General features: G+C 44.4%; 1 protein-coding gene across 4 annotated transcripts in view; it reads right to left on the bottom strand.

Moving 5' to 3' along the window:
* The window catches only part of SKAP1 (src kinase associated phosphoprotein 1), a 325,743-nt gene extending 320,862 nt beyond the window's left edge, over window positions 1-4,881 (bottom strand). For 3 of the 4 annotated variants that reach the window (XR_013406615.1, XR_013406614.1, XM_015119395.3), the window contains exon 1: window positions 4,435-4,879. Coding sequence is in view for 2 of the 4 variants with exons in the window: in XM_015119395.3 (XP_014974881.2) it covers window positions 4,435-4,774 (340 nt within the window). In the remaining 2 variants the exon portion in view is untranslated. Of the gene's footprint in view, window positions 1-4,434 lie in introns of all 4 variants that reach the window. The other variant, XM_015119393.3, reaches the window with a different exon arrangement.
* Window positions 4,882-17,966: the final 13,085 nt, after the last annotated feature.

The raw sequence follows: 17,966 nt of genomic DNA, 5'->3' as shown, positions 1-17,966 counted from the left end.
TACATCTTACAAATCCCACATTTAAAGGTGTGGGTACTTTGTTCATCAAGAAAGCTCTTTGTAACTTCTTTTACATATATCTCAATTCCAACTAACGTGGTTATCTAATGTTCCAGAAGCACTGGGAATGTAGACATACAGACAGGGGTGCAAAGTGATAGGCCTTGGCCTAACAGCAGGAAAAAAATAATGAAAAAAAATATATAAAGCAGACTCAGACACCTACAAAGCAGTTCAGGGGCAACTATGGCCAAACATCCTAAACAATACATTTCCATAAAGTATGATAATAGATATTCACTATAACAACTTTGAGTTAAAGAGTGCTCTAAAGAGGTTCATTTGAAGATAGCCGTAGACTGGTTGGCTAAAGAAGAAAAGTTCCTAATGCATTTGAGGAAAAACTTCATCACAAATGTTTATAATAAAAAGGTAAGAGTGCTTAAAGAGAATCTCCTCAGCTATCCAGAGCAACTCATTTCTGCGAGTTCCCCATAGTTGGAATTTTACTATACTGAAACAGATTTTATGGTTGGCTGCATTGACCAATACAGGTCTGGAGAACAATCTGGAAGGAAATGATTAATGACTGCTTCTTTACAAGGAAGTTTAAAAATAAATAACTATAGGCGTATCAGAATCAACATTAACGCAGCAATTGCTACTACATGCAGCCAGGTTGTTGATGTTATTTTGGCTTAAATTCACATTCTGGGCAGGATTTAGTGCCATATAGGCAGTTGGGACCTATCAGCTACCAGGGTAATATCAGTAGCCCCCATTCCATCACACAGGACAAACTACAAACCAAAGAAATGTCTATTCCATCTCCTTCATACTCATCTCTTTTGCTTCTGACTTCAAAAGCGGGGCTAGAAAGACCAGGAAGGAGAGACTGATTATGTTTATATCTGTGGAGCAAAGATTATGCAAACTGCCAGCACTTCATTGTTTTTGTTTTCAGCGTGGTTATCACAAAACAAAAACAAAAAGATAACTTCTACATCTGAAGCTCTATTATTTGAAAACAGACCTGAATATTTCCTCCTCTTTCAATAAAGCAGAAAGCACCCTTCATTTTACTTATCTATGAAGTACTTATTTGTTGATAGGGTACTAGTTACTATTTCTATATGAGAGCCTGACAGAGTCTATCTAAAGAAGCTATTTCCTGAGTTACTCTAGAAGCCTCACACTGTTTTGATATTTGCCAAAAATCCAAGATAACATTTTTTGTTTTTAATTTCTCCACCTTCCATACCCCTCAGAGCTAAAAAGAGAAAAACATGACCATAAGCATAGTTAATGGTCCGTTAGCACTTTGACCTCTCTGAGTTTCTATTTGTCTTTTGTTCCTTTTTCTTTTAAATATCCTTACTACTTATTTTTTCCTATTTACAAAAGTAATACACGGTCATTGTCACAATTCAAACAACCCAAAGATGTATGAAATAAAAATTAATAACCTCCCCTTGTCCAAACTCTCACTCTTCTCCCAAGGAAGCCAATGTTACCAGTCTGGTATATATTCTTTTTCACTTCTTCCTAGGCTTACACAAACATTTATAGCATTTGTGGCTTTTCTGGTTTTGTCTTTCGGTTTTCAAGCAAAAATGGGATATTACATGTACTATCATGCATTTTGCCTTCTAGTCTTAAAAATATGCCATGGACACTTTCAAAGCCTATATACAGATCCACAGAATACCTTTTTAGGGGTTGTGATGTATTCCATAAGACAAATGTCCCATAATTCATTCAACCATCACCCTGAGTCTCCCAACTAATTAACATTTAGGATAGATCTTCATGCATATACTACTACATGTCCTTTAACTTCAGTCACAGATTTTTAGAAGTGAGGTTTCTAGGTCAAATGAAACATTTCCAAATGTTTCAAATTTTATATTTAAACAAAATTAATTTTAGGCCTTGAGAATTTCTGTTCTCTTCTTCATTATGTAAAATTTTGTTATCAACCATTCACAATGCTTTACATATTTTATTCTTAAAAGCACACACATTATGTCAAAAAATGCCCCTCTGTCATTTATGCTTGTGTAGTTATAAACAAATAAATGCTTAAGTTATAGCTGTGATGTCCAGTGTTAAATCACTGTGCCAATGCTTATGCCTTGGTTTATGAAAGTAGTAATTCATTATGGAAATTCCACCCCCACAGCCATGTGGCAGCACTAGAGTTGCAGCCCTCACATCCTGTGTTTCCCTCCCACAGAGTGACTATATAGAGATCAGGACCTCCATTTTTTCTAATTGTCAACAGTTACCCTTAAAAAGTGTGTGGTGGGGGAGACAAATAGCAACAAACAACAAATTGATGGCCATTGTGGGCTTCTAATATCGACAGATTATTTGTAACACAATGAATAATGCTCCCGGTCTACACCAGGGACTATGTTCCATAAGAAATAAAACTTGTAACCAATATGTTGCTATTATTATTACAGGAACCTTTCAAAAACATATTCTTCAAACATTTTTCATTAGAATCACTGGATGAATCACACTACATTTTTTTCTCTACTTCAGTTCAAGTTCTAATTGCAAACTAAAAAAAAAAAAAAGCCTTAAAGAAATACATTAACCAACGAAGCTCCTTATAATTTGGTTTCAGACTCCTCCATATATTTTAAAGACCTGAGCACCAACAGAGATTGTTAAGACACAGCAAGCTTGATACAGAAGTATGTGACATGCAATTAATCTCCATTCATACCCTGCTCTACTTGTCAGCAAACAAAGGTTCTGCTTTAGAAGGAGATCTGAAGACTTCAATTAAAAACAGTCAGCTAACAAGAAAATAATCTAAGCTAAAGGAAGGTGGCAGGTGCAGAAATGAGTTGTTTACCAAAGTGTCAGTTTTGAACAATAAAGAACTGCACATCAAAAATGCTGAAGGAATGGATTTCATTGCAAGCCTCTGAAAATAAAAAGGAATTTTCTACCAAGGCTAGACACAAAACTGAAGTATAGTTTAACAAGCTTATAAAATAGGTTTCCTCTCATCAAATGACAGATACCAATAAAAAGAACCACTTTATATCTTTCAATGCAAGGGCAGAGTTAAACTTTTCGCCACAGTTCTTTCTCTCCTAGAAACCAAAGACAATTACAGCCTTCCTTCACAAGCCTAATATTAAACCAACAACAGAGGGAAAGGCTGGATTGCTTCTTCTTAGACACTTAGATAATGCTCCTTTACCCTGCAAATAGTTTTCCACCCCCAAAATTTAGATTTATTCTGATCATAAGTAAAATGGATTTTGGAAACCTCACCTCAAAAGAAATATCTAGTTGACAGCTTTTACATAGAAGCAATCCAGAATGGAAACAGTGCTACCAACAGAGACCAAAAGGACTTGCCAAATATTTGATTAGGAGGCATTTATACCGAGATAACAAGGTAATGGAGATATAAAACCAATTAAATTGAGAGAAACTGAAAAAAAAAAATACTGCTTGCCAAAAGTGTGACCTGCCCAAAGCAGGCCATCTGTTAAATATGTGTCAAATACGTCAACTTAGATGCCAAAAGGCTTAATTCTGAATAGTTTTCTCCTGGAACCCTTATGCAACTGCAGATTCCAGGCCTCTGTCCTCTCTGGAAGGTTAGTTACAGGAAAGCAAGTAAAAGTGACTTTCACCATGAAACCCAGCAGATGAAACTGCCCTTTAGCAACGTCTCTGAGACATCTCTCTGGAGTGTCGGCAGTGTGTGCTGAGTGTTGATGGGGATGGCCGGAACTCTTTAAACCATCGCTTAGACACTGTAGTCGGAAGGTGAACACACCACAATGGGGGCACTTCTAGAAAAGGAGGAAATCCCATACTGAGAATGAGCCTGCCTTGGGGTGGGTGAGACCCCCTAGACGTCCGCAGGGTGATAAAGGGAGGGCTGGGGTTTTCGCACTGACAAAAACTCACGTCAACCACCTGGCCTTGGCCCATGGGGATCCCATGAGCCCCTCGCAGCCCCCTGGAGAGCCTCGCGGACCTCTAAGCAGGAAGGTTTGGGGTCTTCTGTGACAGGTGAGGAAGTCGTGTCTGGGGAAGGAGGGGGACGGGAAACCCTACAGATGTAGAGCAGTTATTCGGAGAAAGGGACAGGTCGAAGACCAGGCAAGGTGGCATGGGAGACCAAGAACCTGGCCTGAGGACTTTAGAAGCCGGGGAGGTGAAGTGGAGGCCTGGAGGTGCCTCAAGGAAAAGGAAGATGTGGGACTCCAGGGAGTGAAAGGGGCCCTGAGTTGAGAGGATGGAAAGATGGCTCTGGGGAGCTGAGGCCTCTAGAAGCCTTAAGGTTCTAGAAGGAGGTGAGTGAGGAAGCTGAAAAGAAAGCCTGGCTGTGGGAGGCCTGGAGTCGCCTTTCTGCCTTCGGCTCAGCACTTAAGGGGGCTTGCGCCAGGGCGTTACCTTCCAGGAGCCAACGGATCTCCTCAGGGAGGCCGGCGGCCTGCATTTGGCTGGGCGGGAGAGAGACCGGTGTGCGAGGCGGGAGGGGGCGCGGGCCCTGGTCGCGAGGCGGACCGGCTGGAAGGCGACCCGGCTGCGCCGCGAGGCACCTGTACCTCAGCCGCGGTCGCCGCCCGCCCAGCCCGGCCGCGGGGCGGGGCTGTGGGTCCCGGGGCGCTTCAGGAAGTGGCGCGGGCGACAGGCGGGGACCCGGGAAGGGGCGCGGGGTGTGGGCGCACGTGGCGCTCACGCCCGGGGCCCCGCGGTAGAAGGATTGGGGGTGCCAGAAGCACCGCACCATGCGAGGCCAAAGGTGCGCCCCTCCAGCACCCACCAAAACAGAAGACTTCAAAAGGCTCAAAGGACCCACGGCTTTGAAGACTCCATCCTAAGCACCGAACAGATGAACTCACGGTGGCAGATTTGAAAGACCGCGGGGTGCCTGAAGTAGGGTGCCGAGAGGCAGAATCCAATTCCCGTCAAGCATAGCACCTCTCAATTGCCTGTCCAGTTCACATCTCCATCTCCAGAAAAGAGGGCAAAACTTCGCTCTTAGGGAAGCCACAATGTTGAAAGGAAATGATTAATTCCCAATAAGCAATATAAGGACACCACCATTTGGGAGAATCGCGGCAGCGTGGCAGCAAGGGACACAGGAAACCGAACTGTGCTGTTCTCCCTCAGGCTGGAAAGGCCCTGAGGAAAGTAAGGGGTAACTCAGGGAGAAAGCTGAGGGAGAGGAGAACAGAGCCCTTTCCCTCCAAGAGCTGCGGAAGGGAGGAAAGTGAAGGACAAAATCACAGTCTCATTCAAGGGACACTTGGTGTCAGTCTCCTGGTTGTAACATGGTACTGTAATATTACCAGATGTTACCCTTGGGGGAAACTGGGTAAAGATAGACGAAATTCCTCTATTATTATTTCATCTTATTATTATTATTTCTTAAACTCTCTGTGAATCTACAATTCTCTCAAAATGAAGAGGTTTTTTAAAGTACAATAGGTCCACTGCCATGAAAAAGGTATAAAGTGCTACGGTTGATAAAAGAAGGGAGTTGAATACAAGAAAAGGAGGGAAGAGGCCAGGCATTGTGGCTCACACCTGTAATCACAGCACTTTGGGAGGCTGAGGCAGGAGAATCACTTGAGCACAGGAGTCTGAGGTTACAGCCAACTATGATCACCCTAGTGTACTGCAGCCTGGGCAACAGAGCAAGACCCTGTCTCTTAAAAAAGCAAAAAAAAAAAAAAAAAAAAGGAAGTGCCAGTATGCTTGTGAGTGTTCAAAGGTGCATGTGGTGTTTGAGATGGGCTCTGAAAAACACACCAGACTTTGAAGGGGCAGGAGGACTTTCCAGGTGGAAGGACCAGAGTAAAGAAAGAAGGAAGAGCCCTTACCAGCTTGAGGACTAGTTAGTAGCCCTCTTTTACTGGATGTTGTAGGAAGACTATGGTTGTCAAGATAAACTGCAGCTCTACTGTTAAGGGAATTGAAAGTCAGAATAGGAAAGTTGAACTTAATTGAGTGGGCACTGGGGAGCCATTGACAATTTTTTAGATTGGGAATGACCTAACGGGAGCTCCGGTATAGTATGTGGCCTCACACATCTCCACCTCTGCTGTTTTCCTTCTTAGTAAAAAGTGGCGTTTCTATTCTCAGACTCAACCTACAGAATATGTAGAAAAGATTAGGAGTGGTAAGAAAAGACACAAGGAAAGTGGGTAAAATGGTTTTTACAACAGCTATAAGGGGAATAATGATGGACTCAACCTAGGAGATGGGGCAAGAGCAGTAAAAAGAAATCGTTGAGAAGGATGAGTGGTATAAGTGCCTGCCTCCTTGTACTGTTTCCCATCCAGAGATACAGCCTCAAGGATGAGGTGTGATCCTTTAAGGAGTACAGTGCATTCTGCCATCTGAAAAGGAGTGGTGCGTTGGTTTGAGTGTCACATGACCCACCTACAAGCTGCAGTAAATTGGGGTGAGGGGACAGAGGCTGGCGTGAGTCTCTCTGGGGTATCTGGCTCCTGCTCATCCTCCTTCCTGCCCTGAGAAAGTATAGCAATGGGTGGCTGGGCGTGGTGGCTCATGCCTGTAATCCCAGCACTTTGGGAGGCCAAGGCAGGCAGATCACGAGGTCAGGAGTTTGAGGCCAGCCTGACCAATATGGTGAAACCGCATCTCTACTAAAAATACAAAAATTAGCTGGGCATGGTGGTGCGCACCTGTAATCCCAGCTACTCGGGAGGCTGAGGCAGGAGAATCACTTGAACTCGGGGGGCAGAGGTTGCAGTGAGCCGAGATCAGGCCATTTCTCTCTAGCCTGGGTGACAGGGCAAGACTCTGTTTCAAAAAAAAAAAAAAAGAAAGTATAGCAGTGGGCAGACTACCTCTTTCAGGCTTGGGATCAAGTACCAGGTACCCCCATGGCATTTTTACCAACTTCACCACTTCACCTATAAAATTGTAGCTGCTCTAGGACCATTTTGAAGTACTTATGGTGCATACTAAAAAGCAAGGAAAGATACATGGGAACTGTCTGTGCTATCATCTCAGTTATTTTTTGGTAAATCTAAAGTGTTACAAAAAAAAAAAAAATACAGCAAGGGAAACAAAGTCCCCCTGTATGTCAACCTAAACTTTGCCTTGCTTTCCCTCTTGGTAACAGAAGAAAATTTGATAACCTCTCCCTCTTGTTCAAGGATATGGTGTCACATACTAATATAGGCTACCAGCTAATGAATTGTTTGATAAAGAGCAAAAAACCCAGGTAACTGCACTTCTTTGCAGGCTTCACTGCCTGTCATAGCTTACTTACACCAAGGAAAACAGCAAAAACTCACAGTGTACGTATTCTACATGCATCCTTCCTTACAAGAATCTCTGGGTTTTGGAGAGACAGGGGTAGAGGGAGGTGCAGAGTCGGGTAGTATGTAGCGGGTGACTGGCAGATTCCAATACAGTATTGTCATGTTGCATCAAAGTTCCTCATTGCAGACAGAAATCTGCCTCCACACATGAACGCAGCCCTTCCTTAATCATCTGAGGACCCTGTTTCAGCAGTCAGCCTCACTCCTAATGACATTCTGTTAAATGGACAAATTCCTTTGAAGCCTTGTCCTTCTTTGAAATCCAATTTCGCAGAAAGCCAAATCTGATTGGGGGTAGCCATGGAAACCACACCGAAGAGTCTTTGAGGAGGTGAAGAGAGGCAAGGCAAAATGTGATAGTCACGAATCCTTTACTGCTCTGTCAGAAATATCAAAGAGATCTAGAGAGGTTGGCAGTAGCCGAGTCCCTGCCTGGGTCCTGTTCTGTGTGGCTGGGTACTATGTGGCTATCATGGAAGAAAGCAGCCAGCTGTCTCTGCACACAGGCAGGAGGATGGAACAGAATACACAAATCTCAGGTCTGTCTGCCTCCCTTTTCTTCCCCTCCCCCCAGACCCAATTCCAGCAAGATCTTAGCATCCTCTTCTTAGCTACCCGCCCCTTAAAGACAAACAACAAAAGAATGACAAGGTTAAAATACAAGGCCCTCACAGATAAGAGGTCCTTTGGAGCAGAGGCCATGAAATTAATCTGGAATTCCTTGTAATTAGATAAGATAAGGGGATCTAAAGAGATGCAGAACAGCCAGGAATGGAGTCCAGCAGCACAACATGCAGAAAATACACCGCCTTGTCCACCGGGACCCTTCACGCACTGTCAGCAGACAGAAGACACAGAAAATAGAGCCTGTATTGGCCTCTGAGCTGCTTGGGAATGCTGTCTACATGTTCTCATGCCAGGTGGGCACTCACTAAATAGGCATCTATGGGATGTCCAGAGGGCCCAATCAGGAAGAAACAAAAGCATCTGGCACCCAGAATGGCATGGAGTGGGAACAACTGCAAGCAAAGCAGGAGCTGGCTGGCACTGCTCTGTCCTGGCTGAAATGGGTCTGGAGAGGAAACTGCAGAGGGCAGGCTCTGAGGCTTTATTCCGAGCTTGTTATTGATCCCTGAATGCTGGGTCATGACATGTGGCAGAGCTGACGTCTGCCCTGTGGATGTGCAGCCACTGCCTCTCAGCCTCTCGGTCCCAACCCCATCAACCGGGTTTATTGACTCTTTTATTGACAATGCTGGGGCCTAATGAGGACAAGAGCTGCACACTTCATTAAGGGATGTGGAAAGAGAGATGATGCATCCTGTCGGTGCCAAGAACCAGGCTCACTGTATGTTTTGCAAGGCCCCAGAAACCAACCATCATACCACCTTGGAGGCAGAGGAGATGGACATAAGATGCTAACTTGGGCATATTACTTCAGTGGCCTAAAAATGAAGAGTTTCCATGGTTTGCCAGAAGCCTTGTTCTTACCAATTAGCTAACTCTTCAACTTAGGAGGGTCCTGTTATACACACACTCACACAAATACACTTCCAATGGTCTCCCCTTCCAGCTCACACTCCTAGATTCTCTGCCCTAATACATACAACAAAATAAGCAGCTTCTCATATCACATCAGGAAGCAATTCCATAAGCAGGTTCTCAATGAGGCACAGGCTTGGAACAGGATAAAAACTCAAAAGCATCTTCAAAGGGAACAAATTCAAGATAAGGAACAGACCCAGCACTATGACCAGGGTCCCCCAGCTTGCAAGGAGCTATGCATTAGAATCTGGTACAAAGCTCTTGTAGAACTGAAAAATACCTAAGATAGATAGTTACAGCCTAGGGATCACTGAGCCACTCTGTGAAGTAATCACTGTTGGCCCTTCTCCATCTAAATAGTAATGTTTCATTCCCAGTACTTTAGGAGGCCGAGGCAGGGGAATCACTTCAGACAGGGAGTTGGAGACCAACCTGGGCAACATAGTGAGACCCCTGTCTCTACAAAAAATACAAAGATTTCAAAAATTAGCTGGGTATGGTGGCATGAGCCTGTAGTGCCAGCTACTCTTGAGGCCTAGGCAGGAGGATTGTTTGATCCCAGGAGTGCGAGGTTGCCGTGCCACTGCACTCCAGCCTGGGCAACAAAGCTGAGACCCTGTCTCAAATAAATAAATGAATAGTAACATTTCTTTCTTCTTTATCTTATCTATCACTCCTCTTATTATTTTTTCTCTATTGTCCCCAATCCTTTTCCTTTTTAGTCTTCTTTACCTATCCTTTAGACCACATTAGATATCTCCCTTGGGCACTGCTGAGCCCAGCAGAGGACCTGAAGACCAAAGAGGTTGCTGACTCTGACATTCTCTGTTTTTGATTGGTTCTCTTGGGGATCTGAAGTGGATATGGGAGGACTCAGAATGTATCAGCTGTAGCCAGATGAGCTGTGCGCTCAGTGAGATGCGGAAACAGTCTGTGTAGCTAATCTGCATGAGAGCAGATGAGGTTAAGACTAATTTTATAGACTATATATTTGCAGACATAACTTTGGAAACTAGATGGAAGAAGTAATCTTTTCTTCTGGGGGATTAAGGAGATTGAAGGTAGGGGGACAGCAATTTTCTAAAGTCAAACTGGGTTTCTTTGGTTTCCTTTAATCTGTTATTTCAAAGGTAAAACAAATTTAAGTTCCCAAACCCCTTCCTTACTTTTTATCCTTTCTTCTTCCTCACTTTACTACAGGTCTTAGAATTCAGAGTTGGAGCAGGAGGATTCAAGGTGAGAGAAGGGGCAGTTATTTAGAAGCTGGTAGGCCGGGCGCGGTGGCTCATGCCTGTAATCCCAGCACTTTGGGAGGCCAAGGTGGGCGGATCACGAGGTCAGGAGATCAAGACCATCCTTGTTAACACGGTGAAACCCCATCTCTACTAAAAATACAATAATTAGCCGGGTGTGGTGGTGGGCACCTGTAGTCTCATCTACTTGGGAGGCTGAGGCGGGAGAATGCCTTAAACCCGGGAGGCAGAGCTTGCAGTGAGCCAAGATCGTGCCATTGCACTCCAGCCTGGGCGACACAGCGAGACTCCATCTCAAAAAAAAAAAAGAAGCTGGTAGAAAGCTCTGGCCTGCACTACACATGTGCTCATGTGCTTTGGAGGATACTGACACTAAGATGAGTGGATGTAATCTAATCAGAATCACCAGCATTCTCAAATACAGACAGAAGCACTAGAGTCAGAGATAAAAACAGCAATGGCTGATTATTTCAATCTAAGAAAGCAAGTAAAAATACCTTTGCCCTAGTGGATATCCTTTGGAATGACCTTTAGGTCCTCAAGATGTATTCTTTCCTTGCCTTCAGAATTGTGTCAGTGTCCATTTCATTTTTTTTTCTTTCTAAATATCTATTCTTTTTTTTTTTTTTGAGGTGGAGTTTTGCTCTTGTTGCCCAGGCTGGAGTGCAGTGGTGCCATCTTGGCTCACTGCAACCTTCACCTCCCGGGATCAAGCGATTCTCCTGCCTCAGCTTCTCTAGTAGCTGGGATTATAGGCACATGCCACCATGCCAGGCTAATTTTTCTATTTTTAGTACAGACAAGGTTTCACCACATTGGCCAGGCTGGCCTTGAACTCCTTACCTCAGGTGATCTGTCCACCTTGGCCTCGCAAAGTTCTGGGATTACAGGCATGAGCCACCGTGTCCAGCCGAACACCGTACCCAGCCTCTCTTCCTAAATATCTCTGGACTCCCCTTCCCACAGCATTTTCTTCCTGTGTAAACCACACTATCTTTCATACACAAAATGGCACCGTCAGTTCATGTTGCATTGCTTTTCAGTTTGACTCTTGTCTTGCCTCCTCTCATCCCTCCACTAGAATGTGATCGCAGTCTCTTACACCACATTTGAGATCTTCAGTCTCACATTCTTTTTCATCTTCAATCTTTCCCTCTGCCTGCTAACATCCTTGGTCTTCTCTATCCTTAAAAATCAAGATCTTCCCTCCACCCCTCTACCTCCTCCAACTCTCAACCTTTCCTCTCCTTCCCTGCCCCCATCAACTTCCTCCATCAAATATCATGTCCTTTCTCCTCCGTCTCTTAACCTTGCCTGCCTGTCTTCACACCACCAAAGGGATATCTCTCCCAAGAGCATCACTGACCTCCTTCTCCACTTTCCTTTGTCCTCACCAGCCTTCTTTTTGGATCATTGGATGGTCTTGACCATGTGCTGTTGCTGTAAGCACCCAGTTTGGTTGGCATTGCCCTATCTGGTCCTCTTCCTGTCCATCTTAACTGTGACTTCCCTGCCTCCTTCTTTGGCTCTCTTCATATCACCTTCTAGTCATAGGTATTCGCCAAAGCTTTCTACTTGCCTTTCTCCCATCCCTCTTCTTTCATTTCTCTCTTTGTTCTCTGAATCTCTAGTGGTTTTATTCTCATGCTACTACAACGTTCCCCTTTGTATAGATTGCTTTGCTGATTTGTACCTCTGCCCCACATTCCCACCTGGATATCTGAGCAGTTCCACCAAATTGTTATTTCCTCTCTCCTTAATTATTGCAATAGCAAGAAAGCTCAGTGGACAGGGCATGGGCTTACAAATCAGAAAGACCTGGGTCCCATTTCTGGCTCTGCCACCTACCTATTCAAAGACTCTGGGCAGAGCTCCATGAACCTCAAGTTCCTCATCTGTAAATTGGAGATCATAATCCCCACCTTACAGGGTTATTGTGAGGGTTAAGTAGGATGATGTATGTATATAGTATATGCTCCATAAATTATAACAGTTAGGCCGGGTGTGGTGACTCACACCTGTAATCCCAACACTTGGGGAGGCCAAGGCAGGTGGATTGCTTGAGGCCAGGAGTTCGAGACCAGCCTGACCAACATGGCGAAACCCCATCTCTACAAAAATACAAAAATTAGCTGGGCATGGTTGCGCACGCTTTTAGTCCTAGCTACTCAGGAGGCTGTGTCACAAGAATCATTGCAACCCAGAAGGCAGAAGTTGCAGTGAGCCGAGATCGTGTCACTGCATTCCAGCCTGGGTGACAGAGTGAGATTCTGTCTCCAAAAAAAAAAGTAATGTTATAAAGGCATTTCTGTTTTCCTGATAATTCAAGCTCAAAATATAGAAGTCATCTTAGACCCTTCCTCACTCATTCTAAACAGCCACTAAGGCCACTAGTCTTACCTCCTCACAGTGGCTTTTGAATCCTTACCCTCCTTGCATCCTTAATGTCACCTCTTTGGGTTTGGTTCTCAACATGTTTATTGGGAAGTGATAAGTTGAAATGGCTTCTAACCCGGCCTCCCTCATGCAATTTCCCCACCATCCCATGCCACCCCTCATATAAGCTTCAGAGTATTTATCCCAAAGCATGGTTCTGACCCCATCAAAGAGGTGATAGAGTATAGAATGTAGTGGCCCTAAAGTCAGACAGCCCTGTGCTCAAATCTGCCACTGCTTGCTGTGACCTTGGACAAGTTACTTATCTTGCATATGCCTCAATTTCCTCCGCAGTAAAATGGCAATAGTAACTGTATTCTCAAGGTTGTTTTGAAGATCCAAAGAGCTAATATATGTTCTGCTTACACCTGCCTGCCGCATGGTAGTTGCTTCGTGAAGTTTAGTGATTACTGTCCCTGCATTTCCCGCAAAAACTAGCACCTGTCAGATGCTCAATAAATACGTATACAAATTATCCATAATCTCTCATTTGATCTTTCTTACTCATTAAAGATATATTTGAGGAGTGACCAAGATATAGGTGTCATTGGTTGCCAAGGATGAGAGTTTTCCTCTTTATGAAGCTAATCTGCCTTTAAAGAGATGAATAGAATGGCCTTGGCTTCCTTGGCACCAGGCTCTAACAAATCAAGGTTATCAGATTCTCCCTGCCAACCTCCAGAGATTTCCTCCCTGTCCTATCTATTCTAGAATACTTCCAGTGTTCTCCAAACCACATGGGGGAAACACTGATCTGGAAGGCATGAGATATTAACTCCTCTTTTCACTCATTGCAGCAAAAACAAAGTTTCCACTATAAATAAAGACCCTGCAAAGAACCAATCAGAAGGAAGATCATATCCCAGGAGTCTGCAGTCTTTTTAGTCTGGAGAGCTGCCAGCAGGGCTAAGCTCTACAGAAGGGCTGGGGTTGTGGCAGACGGACACGACTTGGGGAGTGTGTGGGAGGGGTGATGGCCTAGGGATGAGGCTAGTGAGAAAGAAAAAGGGAAAAGAAACTGAATGAGAAGTTGAATGAAAAGATAAGTAAGTGGAGAAATAGAAAACATGATAAAGAAGTCTTCATAGTTTGGAGGATTAGAAACTAAATCAAACAAATCCACTTGATTTCCTGAGTTGTAATTTCAGGCTATACCATGTTCTACCTCCAAGGACAGTTGAGAAGCTTCAGGGAATGGCTGTAAATTCCTAAAGAAAAGTGCCTTGTGGATCAAGCTGTTCCTATCTGCTGCTGTACTTTTTATCATCTGCACTTTCAACACAATGACAAGTTTTATTGAGTAATACGTGATATTACGCATCATGAGACTATTGATGCAGAATTTCCTTTTTCAGAGCTCAATATTCCAATCAAAGCCTGTTGCATCACATCACTGAGGCCATCCACTTAATGACAAGTTGTAAGACGCATATTGCAGAATATTCATGTTCATTTTATGCTCACAGTGCTTGAAATCTCCTCTAAACAGCCTCTGCTCTCAGCCTATTAAGGTGCCCGTGTTATCTACACTCCATTCAATGGTGTGGAAATAATTGTCTTGAGACTAAAGAAAAAATTGATGGTCACAAGCCGAGTCAGCACTTGTGTTCTTTTCTTACTCTGTTGAATCAGGTGTTATTTACCTCTTCCAACACCTGGGACTCCTGATAAGTCACTCCCATGGTAGCTTTTTCCAGGACAGTGCTATGGGGTCTTTAGAAGAAGTAGGGATCCTTCATAAGCTATATTGTTATCAGCACAATTCACGCAGCTACCAGATGTGCAAAATCGAAACCACCAAGGGCATTCAGGCAAAGGGGGCTCCCCCAGCTCCATATGGCCGCTATGACATGTGCTCATGAGTTAGAGGAGGAATCAGAGAAAAAATGGGATGCACTCAACATGAGGGCCTGTGCACTTGCGAGAAAATGCTTATATTCTGACAAAGTTGGGGCCCTTTTTTATTGCCCTTCATCTGCTATCCCAGCACCTGCACCCTATAGCCTTCCTCCCTACAAACCTGGCTCTACTAAAAAGACCTGCCTGTTAGAGACAGGTGGGCCCTTTTCTTCATCTCTTCCCCTTCCTCTTATCTCTGGGATGAAGCACCAGGACGCAGGCTGGTGGAGGAGAGCAATTGCCTGTGGCAGCTGATAGTTCAGCAATGCGGCCTGCGACTTCGCCTTTAAATATCAACCTCATGCACAGACAACACCCTGGCAGCCTGAAAGGTTTCCATGGTGACAGAATGCAGGCCGTGACCTCTGTAAATGTAATCAGAGCACTGGGATTGGTGTGCGAGACAGGTTTAATTTCTCCTGCAGTGGAAGCTCTGTGGTCCTCGCCCTACATAGTCTTCATACATTGACAGACAACCTGTTATCTTCACCAGGGCAGCTCTGCATATGGCAGTTCCCTCTGCCCCAGAGCTGCTTCCTCTACTGTCTGAGCAGGCTGCAGGATATAGAAGGTCACTGGGCACTGGGACAAGTCGTATCAATACCTGGCATCCTTGCCCAGTGTCCTTGGGAGGTGAGACTGTCCCTTATACAAAGAGCAGCTGTGGCATAAGGGTCAGACCAAGGACTCAGAAGATTAGCCAAGGTTTTCATCCCTGCTGTGTCACCAACAGTGTGACCTTGGGCAAGTCATTTAACTTCCAACTTTCTACATCTTCCCTCCAGGGAGAAAATGCCTGGGGAAGGGAAGGGCAAGGGCTTCCAAAGTCCCCAATTTAAGATGGTACCCAATAATGCTTAATGTGAGGATCCTCCCACCCTCAGTGGACTCATACCCCAAGAAGTGAATGCTAGTCACTGGTGTCAGTGCTGCCAGTGGTGAGGGGAAGGCTCGCTGTGGGAGAGGCTCAGCAGGACTTCCCCACCTTTATCCTGAATTGGAACAAAACCAGGATGCATTTTTTTCTAAGCCAGCCCAGAGTAGTAGACTAGGGTTTTGCACTAAACTGACAGGAAACAGACAGAGGCTCAGAGGGAAATGTAGCTGCATTAAAGGAGGACCCCATAACCTCTTTCCTTAAACTCCATGCCACCTCAGCAAAGAGTTTCTTTGGTCACTTGGATGCTAGCACCCTGTGATTCCATTTCTAATTCACATGAGATGCTGGCCGACTTCAGTTGCCAGTTATCCTGCTTCTCTGATTCTTTTACTTTTCCAGTATAGTATTCTGAAAAACAAAAACAAAAACAAACAAACAAAAAAGATCTGGACTAAGATGAGATTCATAGGGTTGCATGAAACATTTTTCTTCCCAGAGGGAGCTGGTCCATAAACTTCCCCTTGCAGAATGACATTCAACAAGGAATCTCAGAATTTCAGAGCTGGAAGGAACTTTAGAAACCCTTTAACCTACAGAGAGAAACCTGATGACTAGCTTGGATGTCCCTGGGTTACAGCAAATTAATGGCAGAACCACAAGGGCATCAGGGCCCCACTCTGCTCGGCTGAGTATTAATTTACCTCATGGGTGCTTTTGAACCTCAAACTAAAATAGAGGGGAAGTGGGGGGAGGATTCAAAAGTGGTTGATGAACATTAGAATCAGGAAATGGTGATTTGGCTGAATCTACAGATAATAACTTTACCACTTCCTGTGTCAGCTGATGCCAAAGGAGAGAAGATTCTAAAGAAGAAAATAGTTAAGTGACAGGACTGTGGGTTTCCACACAACTGTCCCCACCCAGGCCACACTTTTTCTCTAAGGCCATTGAGGAGAGTATAAACCTGATTGCTCAGGGGTGTCATTGTCTGGTGTCCAACACAGAATCACAAGATCAAAGAATAACGGAGTTTATAGGAACCCCAAGGAACATCTGGTCTGACATTATGTCTTCTGGTTGCTGAGTAACTAAACCATCTAGGACAGGTAATTTAATTGTCTTTCCTTTTTATTAAAGGACTCAGTTTCCCAACTATAAATGAGGAAATAAGGTTCCTTCTCGGTCTAACATGCCAGAACTCCATGATCTCGAAAGGTGGAGACTTCCCAACTTTTTCCAGGATCCCTTTATAGCATTTAACATGTATCTTGTAAGTAGCAGGCTTCCCTGGCTCAAGCTTAGCATTACTGGTGTGGCAAGCACCAAGGGTTTGTCCAGCTCCCAGGGATTACCATGGACTCCAGGAACATGCCCTGAAGTTCCTTCTAGTGTTTTAAGGAGGAGGAGGAGGCAACCATTTATGTATTACTCATGTCGGTCCAAGTTGTTAATACTCCAGTAGTTGATAGGCCCAACCTGCATACGTTGTGGCCATGGGGAGGGTGGGGGTATGGGTGTGGTGGAGTGTGAGGTGGTGTCAACAACATAGCAGCCCGTACAGAAACTGTGTGGAATAGGGGAGGAAAGAAATTCTTAAACAACACAGATGGTTATTTCTGGAAGAAATGGGTAGGTTTGCTGCACAGAAAAAGCAATCTATCCATCATATCACCTGTTCTTCAGACCTGCCTATATATGCCTGAATCATTATAGAAAAGTGTCAAATTCTGAACCCTTGAAAATCAGGGATATTATTATACTCACTCCACTCACTGAAGCCTTAGTTCCATCCTGCCTATATCCATTCTGCTATACTTGGTGTTACATTTTTGGATGAGAAATGTGCAGGGTGAACTCAGACTCTACAACCACTTGTCCTCTTCTTGGCTAAGTCACCTTCTCCTTCCAACTCCCTTAGGTCAGTAAATGGCACCATGGATAATCCAGTTGCCCAATCTAGAACCCTGCGGGGGGGTCATCTTTCATCGGTCTTTCTTCCTCTGCCAAGTCTAGCTGGTAAATATCTTTCAAACAATCTGTTTCTCTCTAGTCTATTGCCACCATCCTGGTCCAAGCCACCATCATCTTCTACCTTGCAACCCTCTGGTTATATGCCCCACCAACCCATTTCCACTCTATAACCAGTGATGTCATTTTTAAAAATCTGCCCATGCCTCTTTCCTAATTAAAATTTTAGTAGCTTCCCAATATTATACTTCCTAACTCCTCACAATGGCTAACAAGCCTCTACCATCACCACCACCATAACCTCCTGCTTATCTTCCCAACCTTGCTGCCTGCATGGACCCTTTACTGTCCGTCATCTTCAGTAACAGACTTCCTGCAGTTTTTCAATGAGTCATACCCACTCCCACTTCCGTTTGCTCACATGTGCTGTTCCTTCTGTCTACAACACTCTTCCCCCTTCCCCTTCACCCAACTAACTTATGCTCATGCTTCAAGTCTCAACTTCATTTCCTCTGGTAACCAGCCTTGGCTCCCCAGCCTGGGTTGTATTTCTGTCTCCTACATTCCTGTAGCATTTAGCACCTGCTATGCAAAACTCACATCCCATCTGTAATTATTAAAATTATTAAAAGTAATGGCAAA

This window comes from Macaca mulatta, chromosome 16, assembly GCF_049350105.2.
Source record: "Macaca mulatta isolate MMU2019108-1 chromosome 16, T2T-MMU8v2.0, whole genome shotgun sequence".
Lineage (NCBI taxonomy): Eukaryota > Metazoa > Chordata > Mammalia > Primates > Cercopithecidae > Macaca > Macaca mulatta.
This window is presented reverse-complemented; position numbering and strand designations above follow the sequence as displayed.